General features: G+C 40.9%; 1 protein-coding gene and 1 long non-coding RNA gene across 5 annotated transcripts; one reads left to right on the forward strand and one right to left on the reverse strand.

The window, feature by feature from the left end:
* Positions 1 to 413: 413 nt before the first annotated feature.
* Positions 414 to 3,538, reverse strand: HMGB2 (high mobility group box 2). Of its 4 annotated transcripts, none has more exons than XM_072622766.1 (6): positions 3,243 to 3,538; positions 2,671 to 2,727; positions 2,067 to 2,239; positions 1,750 to 1,895; positions 1,468 to 1,642; positions 414 to 950 (listed from the first exon to the last, which is right to left on the reverse strand). In XM_072622766.1, exons 3-6 carry the CDS (start codon positions 2,214 to 2,216, stop codon positions 798 to 800), a joined length of 624 nt encoding a protein of 207 aa, XP_072478867.1. In that variant the 5' UTR covers positions 2,217 to 2,239; positions 2,671 to 2,727; positions 3,243 to 3,538; the 3' UTR covers positions 414 to 797. The 4 variants fall into 4 exon arrangements, with proteins under 4 accessions (XP_072478867.1, XP_072478870.1, XP_072478866.1 ...); XM_072622769.1 differs by having other exon boundaries at positions 2,067 to 2,234; positions 3,243 to 3,334; XM_072622765.1 differs by lacking the exon at positions 3,243 to 3,538 and having other exon boundaries at positions 2,671 to 3,026.
* On the forward strand, positions 3,486 to 4,252 carry LOC140513251 (uncharacterized). The gene is made up of 2 exons (XR_011970121.1): positions 3,486 to 3,575; positions 4,039 to 4,252. It is a non-coding gene; the product is annotated as an uncharacterized lncRNA (long non-coding RNA).
* The last annotated feature ends 12,264 nt before the right edge of the window (positions 4,253 to 16,516 follow it).

Consider the following 16,516-nt stretch of genomic DNA (forward strand, 5'->3'; position numbering starts at 1 on the left):
ATTCTAATGGAATTCTAACATGTTTTTCCAAGTGTTATAGTTTGGCCACAATATGTAAATATATCATCTTTTTAAATGATTTCTACCTCTGTAGTCTCAAGAAAAGTTCAACTGAAAGTTGTAAAAAGGAAAAAAAAAATCTAACTGTAGGTGAGTTCAAGTTTACAGTAAAGAGTTTAGCTTTTTTAAGCTTTCAAAAACAACACTTTTCTAGCTCAAGAAATTATGGGACCTTTAAAAACCTAACTTGAAGGAACCCTAATCATTTTTTCTGGCCCCTTCATTTTACAGATAAGGGAACTTGGAAGCTTAAAGAGGTTAAGTAACTTGCCCAAGGTCACAAATTTTATGCTGTTTTTCAAATGACCTATCAGCTAAATTAAGGGTAGTTAAATTAGGACAATAAACAGTAGTAATGTACATCATTTTATTACAAAATATTTTATCTTAAAAAAACAAAATGCAACGTTCTATAAAACTTAAGATTTGCTATGATACTACTTCCTAGGGCTTTACCATGCTACAACAATACACTGTCAAGAAATTCAAAAGAAACCATTAAATATGCAGAAACATTCAACATCAGAAGCTTTAAACTCTATCTGGAGTGGCCCCTCAAAAGCTCCTACTTACATTAAAAAATAGAAGTTCTCCCTACAAAGAATCAATGACGTTTACCTATACACAAATCTGTACAGTTTTTATACTGAAGCTAACAATGAGCTGCACTTGAGTTCACATTCTTAGCAAAACAATGACTTTCATCACACAAAAAATCTTTACAGCAGGAAATCCATTTACTCTTCATCATCATCCTCCTCCTCCTCGTCTTCCTCATCTTCCTCTTCCTCCTCCTCCTCAGGTTCATTCTTCTTCTTAGATCCTGTTGGCCTGCCAGGGCCCTTCTTTCCTGCATCTCCCTTGCCCTTGGCGCGATATGCTGCAATATCCTGAAAAATAAGTATATTCTGATTTCAGCATCTAGTAGCATTATTAACTCAACGTTGTAACTCAAGAACCAAACTTCATTTAGCAATTAACCAATAATATGGATGGAATCGTTAGCCCTGAAAACGTAGCTCAAAATGACAAGGACATTACCTGCTTCTAAAATTACACATAAAAACATTTTTAGATTCACGAATACACTCAGGTTAATACATAAATACACAAGTTAGAAATGTCATAAACATCTGAGATCATGTACTTGCAATATATAAACAAAAATATAGATTACGAATGTCATAAATATCTACTTTACATCATAAATGTATTTAAGTTAATATATAAAAATGTTTAGATTATAAACAAACATCTCTATTTTAAATCATAAGTATATTTAGGTTCATAAACATATTTAGATTAATATATAAAAGTACATTTAGATCACAAATATCTATAGTTTAAATTCATAAATATATTTACCAACTTACGAGGAATAAAGAAAAAAGGAGACAATTATCGTACCTTTTCGTATTTCTCCTTTAGTTTAGCAACTTTCTGTTCGTAAGGTAGCTTGTCTTTGGCCGACTGTTCAGACCACAGTTCCCCCAACTTTTTAGCAGTGTCTCCAATAGAAAGGCCTGGATGTTCACTTTTGATCTTTGGACGATGTTCAGCACAGAAGAGGAAGAACGCAGATCTGAAAACGTAAGTAAAGCTTAGTTTTTAAGAAGCGCGTCTGTGTAAAAACAAGACCCTGCATAGGGAGAAGCCCGACGAAAACTTCAAAGGAGCCCCACTACTTACGGGGGTCTCTTGGGGGCGTTCGGGTCCTTCTTCTTCCCTTTCTTGTCACCTTTGGGAGGCACGTAGTTCTTCATCTCCCGATCATACCGAGCTTTATCTCCTTTCGCAAGGTCTTCAAACTTGGACTTTTCTTTGGCGGACATGGTCTAAAGACAACCAGCGTCATCAACGCGCTTTAATGCCAAGACATCTTAATCTCTGCCCTGTTTTCGCCCCCCCACCCCGCCCCCAGCCTGACGTTCCCGGAGCGCCACTGGTGCCGTTTGGAAGGCAGCTTTTGACCACCTTTCCCGGCCCCCCTCCCCCGCCCACCTCACCTTCCATCTCTCCGAGCACTTTTTGGAGAACTCGGCGAAGTTTACGGGGGAGTCCGGGTGCTTCTTCTTGTGCTCCTCCCGGCACGTCTGCACGAAGAAGGCGTACGAGGACATTTTGCCCCTCGGCTTGTTGGGGTCTCCTTTGCCCATCCTGACCCGCTTCTTACTCTATTCTGGGGCGAGGAGGAAAAGCGGCGCGAGGTCAGGATGAGCGACTTGGGGGCCGCGGCCGCTTCCCGCCGAAATCACTCCCCTCACTCCCCCCACCCCCCACCCCAAGCCCGGCCTCTCGGGGGAAGAGAGGGGGGGCCCCCCGGCCCGGGCCTCACGGACTGCGGCCAGGGGCGGAGCTCCCTCGGCCAGATAAACACCCAGCGCGCCCCGCCCCGCTCGGCTCCACGCGGCCTCCGCGTCCCTCCGGCGGGGCCCTCCGGCCGACCACATCCCCAACGTGGCCTCTCCCAGCCTTCCCCTCCACCACTCCGCTGCCCCGACGGCCCGCCGGCCGCCCGAGCCCGGGCGGAGTCAGTGACTCCTCAGTCCCGGCTCCGAGGGCAGCGGCGGCAGGGTCTCGGTCCCCTCCCGCGAGGGCGCCGACTCTTGCCTGCTGTCGGGTTCCTCACAGGGTCTGGCGCGGCGCTTCCTCCTCACTCCGGTGCTCCTGCGGCGAAATGGTTTATCACTAACGCAATCCCCAGCCTCTTGTTTTGCACTGTTCTCCCCGCCACGGCAACTTGATGATCCGTGTCACGGTCCCCGCCCCCCGCCTCCTCTGATTGGCCTTGAGGACTGTTCGAATCCCGTAGGTCCCCGCCCCTCTGAAGCCCCTAGCGTTCAATTGGCCGACGGCGCAGGGCGCACAACCCTCTCGCCGGAGCCTAGCACGTTCGGTTGCTCCTTCGGGTCGTTAACTCCTAGACCCGTTAGAACCGGTCAGGAGAGGAATGAAGAGCTCGGCCCTAATTGGGGGCGGGCACGGGTTTGAAAAATGGCGGGCCCGGCGCTGATTGGCTAGGGCGGGAACGAGAGCACGGGGTTGGCTAGGACTGGATGAAACCCGCCAGTTTTAAAAATACAAAGACACCAAGGAGCTTCTGTGCGCTTGGGTACTCTAGATAGCCGGAACTTTTTTCCCTGTGACGTGAGCCAAGAATTCCGGGCCCGATCAACGGGCACCTGAAAAGCTGTACCCCACCCTCGGGGCCGAAGGAACTGGCGATACGAGACCAAACGGCAGCTCCCCTCAGCGGTTTCCGGGCTGCTCGGAGGAGGACTTCCCCGGGATTGCGCTTGCCGGCGCCTCCCGCGCCCACCCCGACGTCCCCCCCCCCCCCAGGGGACTGGCGCCTCCCTGCAGCCCTGGAGCGGGGAAGGTGGCAGCGAACGTTGAAATCCGGAAGGCAGCCTCCGCCCCTGCAGCCCCTCCCGGGAGCAGGCGGTTAGTCTGGGCAGCAGCCGCGCCTTCCTCTCCCGCCGCTTTTCTCTTACATGGGTGACCACCGCCACAATGTAAACAAACAACCGCCTCCTCCACGCCCCTAATTGGTTGCCTGGAAGCTGGGGTGGGGTCGGGGTGGTGGGGGGGGGTTGGGGGTCCCAGCTGGACCACTCCCTGTAGCTGCGCGGCCGCCTTCCCGCGCTCTTCCCCGTCCCCAATGCGGACTACATTAACCGTGGGCCTGAAGCTAACGATCGTGGAGCTTGGGGAAGGATCTCCCCCTGCCCTGTTCCTCTTCTCCCCTCGGGGCCGCCGACTCCTCGAACGCCCCAAGAGAGCAGCGGGGCTGGGATGGGTTTTGTATATAAAGCGCTGCCGGGGCCAGCCGAGAGATGAGCCCCCGCTCCCCAAAAAGCAGCCCAGGTGTGGGGAGCCTAGCAGGAAATGTTCCCAGCTTGGGAAGCCCCGCGTAAACCGGGCCCGAGCGGGGCTTCAAGCCTGGGGCTCTCCTGCCCACGACTTTCATTCTTTCAGATGCTCCCTCCTCAGAACCCAAAGGTAGAAGCCACATCATCGTAACCCAAAAAGCTTTAAAGAGAAAATCGAGAAGTTAGATTTGAAAACAAACCCAACTTAGAGAACTCAAGAAATAACGTGTTTGTGAAAAACCGTGCTTTTAGGTGGTCTTTGTTTTTCAGCATGAAACTACCGTTTTAAACATAAAATAATCCATTTTTTAAAAACTTCATGAGCGTTGTACGACCTTACTGTGGTTTATTTAGCATTTCACCGACTCTGCTTGACATACGAATTTGTAAACATGACACTTGTGCATCGCATATTTCCAAACACCCAGTTCCCTCTCGTTGTCCGTGGTCCGGAACAGCTTCCTACGCTGCAGCCGGTCACTCCATCCGCCAAACAAACGAACGAGAGGAGCGTGTGCCGGCTGGACGACACCCAGCGCCCTAGAGCCGGTCCTCCTCCCAGGCTGCGGAAGTTCCCCCTACAGCTCTGCAGTTCCAAACTGAAGCGCAGTGCGGTTGTGGGGGTCGTGCGGCGCAGGCTTGCCCAAGATGCCTGATCCTTGCAGTGTGTTCGCTAAAGCAAAGGGCTGCAAGCAAACCAGACTTTCTATTTAATAACAGGCACCAGTGCGTATCCTTCAAAGCTATGAACGCTGCAGACGGTGAATTAGTTATGCCAGTTAAAAAACTATACTATTCATGAGATTAAGTTAGTAGGTTAGGAATTCACAATTTCACTCTTCTCTAGCCACAGATTATAATGCTGAAGTATCACAGTGCCTGTGCTTGATCGCAAGGGGGTAAGGGAGAAAACTCTGAAAGGTACCTTAAGGCCACCTGATCTAATCCCCGCATTTTGCAGATGAAAGGACCAAGGTCAGGATTCAAACCCAGGATCCTTTCCCCTGCACCACTATCCTGGTAGTGGCAGGTTACGAAACAAACATACAGTTATTTAAACTATATCTGTGATCTCCAGAGTAAGTTTTAATTCTCCTAAGAAGAGGAGGGGAGTCCAAGAGATAAGAATCACTTTTAGTATTTCCTGCCTGTAATCGCAATCTCTGAAGTGTGTGTAATGCTTTGTATTATTGCCATTGGTCGTTTCATTGATTCCTGAAGCAAATGCCTTGGTTTCCTGTGCTATGAATTTTTAAAGGTCCATTGGTAGGTTATATGATCAACTTCTTTCCCAAAGTCCTTGGTACCAAAAATAGGAGAGGCTTAGGGGCATGGACTGGGCTCAGGAGGCAGCTAAGTAAGCTGACAGCTGATAGGCAAACTTAGAATTTTTCTGTATCTCTGCCAGGCTTGGATCACCTCTACAATTAGCTTTGCCATTTCCCACTCGGAGATTCTAGAAATGGAAACTCATTTTTTAGTTCTTTCCCAAAATTCAGGTTAACCCCCAAATTACCATAGTTATAATCCCTTTTTGCATGAAATATTGCAACCTTAGCACTATACATGTTTGTAAGTTTTATAAATGCCAGAAAATTAATTTCTTTATATCATGTAAGGCAGCTCACAGTAAATAACATGCTAGGAATGTAATTTGCAAACTTTGTATAGGCTACCTCAGCTCCGTTTTAGCAGCAGATGCATGTGAAATGCACATTACCCATGGAAATGTACGGAACAAGTTTAATTTACAAATGCAGCAATGACTAATTTTATAGCAGTTTTGATTCTGCTGATTATTTGAGTACTATAATTTGCCCTTTTCAACATCAAACATGATTTTTTTCTTTCTGCTTTGCTCCATTTTTTAATTGATGGTACCTTAAAGTAAGATACCAAGACTGGTATACCGTTTGATTTTGCACTATTTGCTACAATTTCTGTGCCTTTATGTATTTATAGCCTGACCATTACTTTAAACTGAATTTTTTTAGTAACATGACTGTCTTAGTAGTCATGCTGATTATAAGTAAGAATATGTCTTTGATGTGAAATAGTTCATACACAACACAAAATTCCTCGGTTTGACTTTTTAACTCCATCATAATTTGGACCTATCTTTCCAGTCTCAAAATATATATTACTCCCTTTCCTACACTCACATAAAAATACTCCTGACTCCATGAATTTTCACTGGCTGTTCCCCATGCCTGGAATTCTTTTCCCTTCTCATCTCCAAGTCCTGGCCTCCCTGCCTTCCTGCAAGTCCCAGCTAAAATTCTCACTCTAACAAGGGAACCTTTATATCCCTTTATGCTAATACCTTCCTTCTTTGGATTATCTCTAGTTTATCCCACCTATATCAATCTTGTTTGCATGTTGTCTCCCCCAGCTCCACGTGCTCTTGATTTGGGATCTTTAAATGTCATATCTTTGACATATCTATTCAAATCTCATAGGATTTGATTTTCTACTTTCCAGGTACTGTGTTCAATCAATGACAACTTATAGGACTGTTTTTTGCCTTTTTTGTTATCACAGCATTTAGCACATAGGAGGTGTTTAACAAATGCTTGTTGACTGACACTCAGTGGTCTAGCCAAGCTGAACTTATTGCTCACACTCAGCACTCAATCCCCCATTTCCATCCCTATGCACTGGCCATACCACATGCATGCAATCCTCTCCCTCCTTTTCTTAGAAATCCCTTACTTTAAGACTCACATCACCTTCTATATGAAACCTTTCCTGATTTTGACACCCCCAGCTGCTACAGCCTTCACTCTCTATGCTACCTTGTGTTTATTCTATTTATACTTGTGTATGATCATGTTGTTTCCACTCCCAATCCCCCAACTATTATTAGGCCCCTTCTTTAGAGAGGGGCCTGTGTCATTTTTGTCCATATTTCCAGCATATAGCACAAAGGTGGTCAATAACTGGGGCAGCTAGATGGCACAATGGATAGAGGGCTGGGCCTGCAGTTAGAAAGACTTCTTCCTGAACCCAAATCTGGCCTCACAGACTCAGACTCACAGCTGTGTGATCCTGGGCAAGTCACTTAACTCTGTTTACCTTAGTTTCCTTGTCTATAAAATGAGCTAGAGAAGAAAATAGCAAACCAGTCCAGTGTCTTTGCCAAGAAAACCTCAAATGAAGTCACTAAGAATCGGACATGACTGAGCAACATGAACAAATAATCGATAAGTGCTTTGGGCTTCAGGACAACAGGTTTTATGTCATGGAAAGAGCTTTTGACTTAGGATCAGAAAACCTGACTATTCCATTTTCTCAGCCATGTGAGTTTGAGCAAGTTATTTCAAATTTGAGCCTTGATTCCTTTATTAAATGAAAGAGTTGTATCATTTAATTTCTAATGTCTTTTCTAGCTCAAACTTTTCAGGATTTTTTTAAAATGGATTTGAACTCATCTTGTTTTATATGTATTAAGGTTCTTTTTTTATGAAATCAAAATATTTACAACATATTGAAAGCCATAATACAATAGTACCAATTTTGAATATCCAAAATTGTATGTGATTTTTTTTAAATACACAAGTTTATAGTTTACATTTTTCTACAAACAGTGGGATTCCAAATTAATTTCCAGGCTACTGCACTAGACCTAGTACTTATCTTTTATTGAAGACCACAGTTGGAATTAAAATAGGAGAGAGAAAAAGAAAGCTTGTAACTTACCAAAAAAATTATTTTCCTATAACGAAATAGATATTCAGCTGAATGTGGGACAAACTAACAATCATATTGCAAGCTAAGAACAGCTGACACCCCTAAGTTTGACAGTTAGTACTTAAGATAGATTTGTTATATTCATTTCCTATCACATGACAAGTTTCACACTATATTCTGCAACTGTCTTTATCAACATCTGCAGTAAGTTGCCACTGATTTTGTTTTGAATGCAATCCATGGAAAGTGGAAAATCAAATCTTTACCGTTCAGTCCAGTATAAGATCTTAATAAATATTTCAGTCGAAAACATAAACACTAAAGATCCACAATTAAATTGACAATTCAGTTAGGCTTCATGCGTATAGATGACAGATGTTTAGATTTACTATGCAGTTTTGATTTACCCTTTGGAGTATAACAAATAATTTGATATAGATGTATAGGGCATTCAAAATGAAAATTTTTAGTACATTTTCCTAAAATAAGTATATTTTAAGGAGTAGTCAATAATTAATAGACATTTAGCTTCCAAGCACTAGGAATACAAATAAGAAAAAGACAACTCCTTCCCTCAAGGAGCTTATAGTCTAATGGGGGAAGAAAATACACAAAAGAAAGCTAAAAAAGTGTTGGGGGGAAGGGTGGCAACGCTACCGGGGCATTTCCAAGATGGGAAATAAGGTTAACTGGACAATTCTGAGTGGGAGTTTTGTAGATCGATATATTGCTCTACCCCATCAATTGGAGGGGAAAGAAAACGAGGGTTCTGAGGAGATATTGAATAACAAGGTTGAATCAGTCTCCATTTCAGGTCATGAGGGTCATTATCCTGTGGAAAGCATGGTGTTTGAAGAGTTGAAACCAAATCAGAGCAGCTGATAAAAAAGTATACTTAGAAGTAGTTGGAAGCCTGAAGTTACCATAAATCATCTAGCTTTCTAATGGAGGTCAGTTTACAATGTAATTTCATTTTTTGGCAAGGCTAAATCTATATTGCATGCAATATAGATCTTGAATTTCTAGGAAATAAATAGCATAGATGGATGAGTAAACCAAATTGCAATTTAATAGCTTTCAGCAAAACAAATTACTCCTTTGACTTTTCCATATCATTCTTTCTTAAAAGTGTTAAGAACAATGAGTTGTGATTCTCTTCTATACCCACTTGTGCCAGATCTTCACTGTAGTAACAGAGTTGAACAATATTTCTTTAAGGAGCTGTAGGTTTAAAAAGCCCTCATTATGCATCCCTGCTTCATGATTTCTCAGAAAATGTCCTCTCCCACTGCCTTTAAAAACAATCTAACATTATCAAAATAGCAAAATCTAACAATCAAATTCATCTCTAAGGAAACTGGGAAAATTGTTAAATCAACACCTATTGTACATACTATATAAACTAAAAAAACTTTCTGAAAAAATGCTTCGATTTTATTGTATCAACTTACTATATGTTGATCACCTACTATATACCTAATATGCATACCGTACTATATATGCACTGTGCTATAAGATTTGGTGTAATATTATCTGGCTCTGCCACCTACTAACTGCATGATATTGGACAAGTCCATTTAAATCTTTAGGGATGTTTCCTATTCTTTGACAAAGTTGACCAAAAAAAAAGCAATAAATACTGGAGGCCTCATGGAGAAAGTGTTATATTAATGCACTGTTTGTGGAGCTATGAACTGGTCCAGCCATTCTGGATAGCAGTTTGGAACTCTGCTCAAAAATCTCTAAACCGTTCATATGATTTGACCCAACAATACCATGACTAGGTTTATGCCCCCCAAAAAATCAAGGAAAAGGACCTATTTGTACAAAAATATTAGTTGGCATACCTCAGAGATACTGTGGGTTTGGTTCCAGACCACCACAATAAAGTGAATATCACAACAAAGTGAGTTGCATGATTTTTTTTGTTTTCTAATGCATGTAGAAGGTAAATTTATGTTCATGCAGTCTATTAAGTTTGCAATAGTATTATATCTTTAAAATGTACATGCTTTAATTTAAAAACACTTTATTGCTAAAAAATGCTAACCAATATCTGAGCCCTCAGCACGCTGTAATCTTTTTGCTGGTGGAGGGTCTTGCCTCAATGTTGATGGCTGCTGACTAATCAGGGCGGTGGTTGCTAAAGATTGGAATGGCTGTGGCAGTTTCTTAAAATGAGACAACAATGAAATTTATCTCATCAATTGACTCTTCCTTTCACAAAAGATTTCTCTGTAAGATGTGATGCTATTTGATAGCATTTTACCCACAGTAGAACTTCTTTTAAAATTGGAATCATTCTTCTCAAGCACTGCCATTGCTTTTTCAACTAAGTTTATTCTTCAACATTGTTGTGGCTCAGACAACAGGGAGGCCTGAGGAATGGGAGAGAGTCAGGGAAATCAGTGAAGCAGTCAGAATACACACATTTGTGGATTGAGTTTGCAGTCTTATGAAGGCACAGTTCATGGTGCCCCAAAACAATTATATTAGTAACATTTTGATCACTGATCACAGATAATCATAACAGATATAATAACAATGAAAAAACTGAAATATTGCAAGAATTTCCAAAATGTACAATTCATGATGCTCCCATGCTGTTGGAAAAATGGCACCAATAGACTTATTTGACATAGGATTGCCACAAACCTTCAATTTGTTAAGAAACAAACAAACAATACAAAACCCTCATTTTTCTGTGAAGCACAATAAAATAAGGCATGCATGCCTGTGTAGCAGTCTTTTTGTTATAGAAAAACATTAGAAACTTGAGATGTTCATCAATTGGGGAATGACTGAACAAGTTGAGGTCTGTGTGGTGGAAAACTATTGTGCTGTAAGAAATCATAAAGGTGATGGTTTCAGAGAAACCTAGGAAGATCTGCATGAACTGATACAAAGTAATATGAGCAGAACCAGAGAACAATTTATACAATAACAATGATATTATAAAAATAAACAATTTTAACTTAGGAAGTCTGATCAACACATAACCAACAATAATTCCAAAAGATTCATGATGAAATATGGTACCCACCTCAAGATAAAGTGGTAATGGATTCAGAATGTGGATATAGGAATTTGTTTTGCTCAACAATACAGTTTTGTAACAGAATTTGTTTTTCTTGCTTTCTCAGTTGGGGGTGGGGAGTGGAAGGGAAAGGAAGAAAATTTTTTTAAAAATGAATATAAGATCCAAAAGGGTAGGAATTGTCTTGCTTGCCTGGGCATCTTTGTATCCCTTGCCCTGGCACATAGTAAGTTCATAATAAAATAAAATAAAAATAATAAAATAATAAAAGCTTTATTTAGCCTCAGATCTCTCCACTTTGTCCTCCCCAACCTTACTGACTCTGTCCCCTGTCTTTCATTTTTGTATTCTCATTATTTCTCTTCCATATTATTTTCACTTTTATTCCCTTTGATCTCCACTCCTTTCTTTATTCCTTCTAATCTCTTTGTTCTACCTAGCTGTTTTCACTCTCTGCTCTTAATATCCTTCTATAGATTCTCTGTTATTGTCATCTAGGATTTTAAATAAAGTAAACCTTCACTAATTTTCAGAACAAACAAAGGGGAATAGGGGAGTGGAATGTTAGAATTAATGAAAAGTCTAAGTGGTATACATTTTCAGAAAAATATAGTTTTATTCTTTTCAAATTGTAGTAACTGCAACTTGTTTGGAAAAGATTGTAGGTCTCAGAACTTAGATATTCGTGTAAATATATAATTAATAACAAACACACTTCCATTATTTCAATACAAATGTTGTTGCTAAAGGGCTTTGTACTTAATTGAACTACCATTTCCCTTGTACTTCTGATTTGTTTTGGATTTTTAAAAAAATATCTTTGACAAAACTACTTGCTTCTTCTTGGTTTTGGGGGGTTTCTTCCCCCCCTAAAGGCCCCTGTAACATTGCTTTACTGAGGCAGACAGCATGCTGTAACTAAAAGAGCTTTGGTCTATAAATCAGGAAACCTGGTCTCTTGTCCTGACTCTGTCACTCACCCATTGAATGTCCTTGAATAAATCATTCCATTTCTTGGGGACTTTGATTCTTCCCTGTTTTGAGATGAGTTTGGCTATATGATCTAGCGCTTAAAACATCTATGATTTTATGGTTACTGCCAATTCTCTACATAAAATAAACATTTGCTTTTTCTAAAACAATTCCACTGAACAGTCACTCTCATTTAAACAAATACTCCACTATATTCTATTAATATTTTGCAAAGCAAGAATAGAAGAAAAGTTTTGCAGCTAATTCACAGTTCTTTGTCCTTTGTTTGGTAGCAATGGCTCCTAACCCTAACCCTCTTACTTTTCCTCAACTCAAGAATCTCAGACACTCTCTTCAGAGAAATCCATCTACATTCCAAACTACAACATCGAACATAAAAGCATTTAGTAGGCAGGAGATGACTAATACCGTCTCTCTTTACTGGATAGACTTTTCACTTTCTAATTCACTATAGAAAAATTGGACTGCCCTGGTTTTATTTTCATATCCTACAGATAATATCCCTTCCCCTGTTACCACTCGAAGTTCTCTCATCACCCTCCCTACACACTTATCCCTAGTCCTGTTTCTCCTGAATTCCTATCCTATTCTGTCTTCCCCTTCCACTGTGACCTCTTTTAAGTGATCTTGATCTGCCAATAACAAAATTCACTCTAAGATCCCTTCCTCTCACATTCCCATCATCTTAACATACACTCAAACTTAGATCCCACCAGAAGACAGTAACTTCATCCCTGGCTGCTCTTTCAGTAGTACAAACTTATTCTCCCTTCTGCAACTCCCCCAATAGAGAACACGCATACGTGCACACACACACACACACACACACACACACACACACACACACACACACCACACCACACCACACCACACCACACCACAGAAACACACTGGGACAAGAGTCTTCTCCCATCACTTTGGCACCATTACATGTGTCTATATCGCCTTATCTGGAGCCTTATTACAATCACATACTCCTCCTTCCACCTTTCTTCCTCTTCACCCCAAACTCTGTCCTCTTACTTGTCAACATCAATATGCACAATGATGTGGTCCTTGCTTGTCACTCAGGCACTCTGAACTGGATTCCCTATACCCTAAAGTAGATGTAAAGTATATGAAGGAGAGTAATGTAAAATAAGCCTACCCCCCAATAAAACCCCAATAAAACAAAAAACACTGAGGGCCAGATAGGGAGGGCTTTATATTCAAGGTTGAAGATTTTATATATTTAAAGGCAGTATCGCACAACAGAGTGCAGGATTTAGGCATTATGGTGAATTTCAAATGAGATAAAGTATATAAATGCTTTAAATTTTAAAATTTTCTTCCAGTCATCCAGATTAAAGTCAGTCATATCCAGTGCTCCCTTCTCCCATACATTTTTAGTTTTCTTTTATCTCCTGTGGTTGTATTTCACGGGGTCTATGTAACTTTGGTATTTTCATCAGGAATACTGCAAAATCATCTATTAAAGATCCATTTTTTTCCCCTGAGTAAGTACACTGAACTTTGTGAGTGAACCTTTTTATTTTGCCTTTTGAAATATAGATATATAAAGAATTGATACAAACATATGAATAAGAATCCTTCTCCAGTAGATAAGTAGTTAGAAGATATTAATAGGTAATTCTCAAATGAAGAAATACAAGCTATTAACAAGCCTTTGACTTTAAAATCAACACTCTATCCATAGACTGAGCACCATATCTGAAGTGCATTCTGTCCCTCCTCACATACTCCTGCTAGAATTCCTTCTTTCAAAGCTCAAATCAAAGATCACCTCGAGCTCCTTATAATGTCTGGGCTCTTCCCCTGAAAATTACTTGTATTTACTTTGTTGATATTTTGCATGTATTTATATGTACATGTTGCTTCCCTCAGTTAAGTTTTAGTTTCCTGACGGCAGGGATCATTTCATTTTTTTGTATCCCTTCACTTAACATAATGCCTACATAAAAGTTGTTTAATAATCTCTCACTGATTAATTGAAAATTAAGCACGTTTTAAAATGATGGAACATGATGTGACTGAAAAGCAGCTAGAGAACATGAAATAAAAAGGGAAGCTAGATTATTAAAAGGACAGAATTTGCTGAAAAAGGGATGAAAAACATGGCATCTATAGCTCTAACCAACTAAATTTTATAAACTATTATTAAAAATTGTCTTCATAAACTAAATAGAAATGACAGAATTTAGATTTAAAGTACAAAGAAAAATCTCTTGGTTAGTCCTTAGTTGCATTGACCTTGAGATCATTGCACAAAGCAAAATACAATTTTAAGTACAATTCATTCATATGATTACAACCCAAGCCCATTCCCCTTAGCTCTGGGATCACTTACTCTTCCTGGATTTAGAGATATTTTGCATTCTTTTGGTTTTGTTTTGTGATTTCTTGGTTTCTCATAAAGTCATTAGCCTCCATCTGTTCCATTCTAATTTTGAAAGAACTATTTTCTTCAGTGGCTTTTGAACCTCCTTTTCCATTTGGTTAATTCTGCTTTTTAAAGCATTCTTTTCCTCATTGGCTTTTTGAACCTCTTTTGCCAATTGAGTTAGCTTATTTTTCTAGGTGTTATTTTCTTCAGCACTTTTTTGGATCTCCTTTAGCAAGGTGTTGAGCTGCTTTTCATACTTTTCTTTCATCTCTCTCATTTCTCTTCCCAGTTTTTCCTCCACCTCTCTTACTTGATTTTCAAAATCCTTTTTGAGCTCTTCCATGGCCTGAGCCCATGGTATATTTATTTTGGATGTTTGGGATACAGAAGCCTTGACTTCTGTGTCTTTCCCTGATGGTAAGTATTGTTCTTCCTCATCAGAAAGGAAGGGAGGAAATATCTGTTCACCAAGAAAGTAACCTTCTATAGTCTTATTTTTTTTCCCTTTTCTGGGCATTTTCCCAGCCAGTGACTTGACTTCTGAGTTTTCTTTCCACACCCACCACATCTCCAGATCCACCCAGCCAGGGCTTGGGGTCTGAGATTCAAATGCTGCTTCCCAGCCTCAGGACTTTGGCCGGGGGCAGGGCTGCTATTCAGTGTGAGATTAAGTTCAGGTGCTCAGGTGGGGGCAGGGCCACCTCACAGGGCTCAGTTCCCTCCGGGGGTTTATGCAGAGACCTTCAACAATGGATCCAAGCTCCTGCCTGCTTGGGGAGACACTGTCTGCTGCCACCCCCGCTGCTGCCTCCCGCGGGGGCCTGAGTTACGGGGATACCCCACTTCCCTCTCGACCAGCCAAAGAGACCCTCTCACTGACCCTTGTCACCTGTGGGTGGAGGGACCTGCGCAGCTGCTGGAGATTCTGTCCCTGAAGCCTGCTCGGATCCGCTCCTCCCGGGTGCTGCCTGCGTCCAAGGCAGGGCTGGGCTCTGCTCCGGGTCTGGTGCGGGAGGGACCTTTCTTGTCAGGTTTTCAGGTCTCTCTGGGACAGAAATCTCCTCCACTCTGTTGTTCTGTGGCTTCTGCTGCTCCAGAATTTGTTGGGAGTTCTTCTTTACAGATATTTTATGGGCTGTGGGTTTGGAGCTAGCATATGTGTGTCTTTCTACTCCGCCATCTTGGCTCCTCCCCCTGATTTAGAGATATTTTGGACAATCAGATATTCAAATCCACAACTCTCAGGTCCCCACTGAATGGTCATTCTATTGCTAACCACACTGAAGACACATAAATCCAGTCAAATATTTATTCAAGTCATATGGCAAAGTAAGGAAAAATAAATCACATAGCTTGTATCTACTACTTCTTCATACCCCCAAAGCAACCTGTAATAATTCTTTGCAATCCCCAATAGATGTCCCCCCAGAGAAGGACAAAATTCTTGTAAATTCATATTTGGATGTCAAGGAGTTAGAGAAATTTCCTAGCAACATCTTCTTAGTTTCTTCTCAGACTTGGAGAATATATGCCCCCATCTTAGGCATTCCAAATTTCAGAGTCAGGTTGGTTCCAACTTCCCTGTTTCTCTTCTTCAGTTCCTTCCAACATATTCTCTGCCAAGTCATTCACCATGACTCTTTCAGACTAGGTTGCCTGCCTACTTTCCCCATCTCAACTCTCCCTTCACTATGACAATTCCATTGTTCTCTTAAATTTGCCATGCCAAAAGCTGATGGACTAACACACAGGCTTCTAGAGGACACAATCACAAAAATAAGCATAGCTTCTGACCTTGGAACCTGTCCACCTACATCAGAAATATTTATTAATAATAAAAATCCTTACTCACCTCTTAAATATCTTCTTGATAACATGAAAATAGTGAAACAAAGCTAAATTAAGCTTATTGTTGAATACTGTAGCTGAAAATGTACTGTATAGCAAGAGCTTCATACAGAGAAATGCTCTCTTTTTTAGGCTGCCACAAGAAAGCTATTCATAATTTTTCTGAGAGTACAGAATACAAAAATAACAAATAACATTTTCAAAAATAACATTTTGATAAGATTCTTGGTAGCATACTTGCAATTATGCCAAGAAGGTATTAGGTTGTAACAATCACTCAGCTTGGCATAATTATAATTTAGCATAACCAAGCCCTCCCAAATAGCAAGAAGGCTGTGAGATATCAAATGTTTCAAAATGTTCCTGGGGATTTCTTAAAAAAAAAATTTTTTTTATTACAAAATCATTCCCTAAGTATTTTTTACTACCCTAGTATCTAAATTCTGTCAAGGCTATTGTTATGAAGGGGGGAGGCCACTAATTCTAGGCTAAATGAGTGACTAATATCCTTCTCTCATATATAGGGTCCCAGCATAGCCTCCCCAAATTCAAACTACTCTGTGGCCCTGCATCTACTCAAAACCATAGCTCGAGAGCCCCCACCAATGTGTTTTCTTTTCTTTTTTATCAGCC

Source organism: Notamacropus eugenii, chromosome 7 (assembly GCF_028372415.1).
Source record: "Notamacropus eugenii isolate mMacEug1 chromosome 7, mMacEug1.pri_v2, whole genome shotgun sequence".
NCBI lineage: Eukaryota > Metazoa > Chordata > Mammalia > Diprotodontia > Macropodidae > Notamacropus > Notamacropus eugenii.

Coding starts and splice junctions, on each gene's coding strand:
- HMGB2 (XM_072622766.1), bottom strand. CDS start 2,216: ATGGGCAAAGGAGACCCCAACAAGCCGAGGGGCAAAATGTCCTCGTAC. Junction 1,896..2,066: donor AGTGCTCGGAGAGATGGAAG/GTGAGGTGGGCG, acceptor GGTTGTCTTTAG/ACCATGTCCGCCAAAGAAAA. Junction 951..1,467: donor TAAAGGAGAAATACGAAAAG/GTACGATAATTG, acceptor CTTATTTTTCAG/GATATTGCAGCATATCGCGC.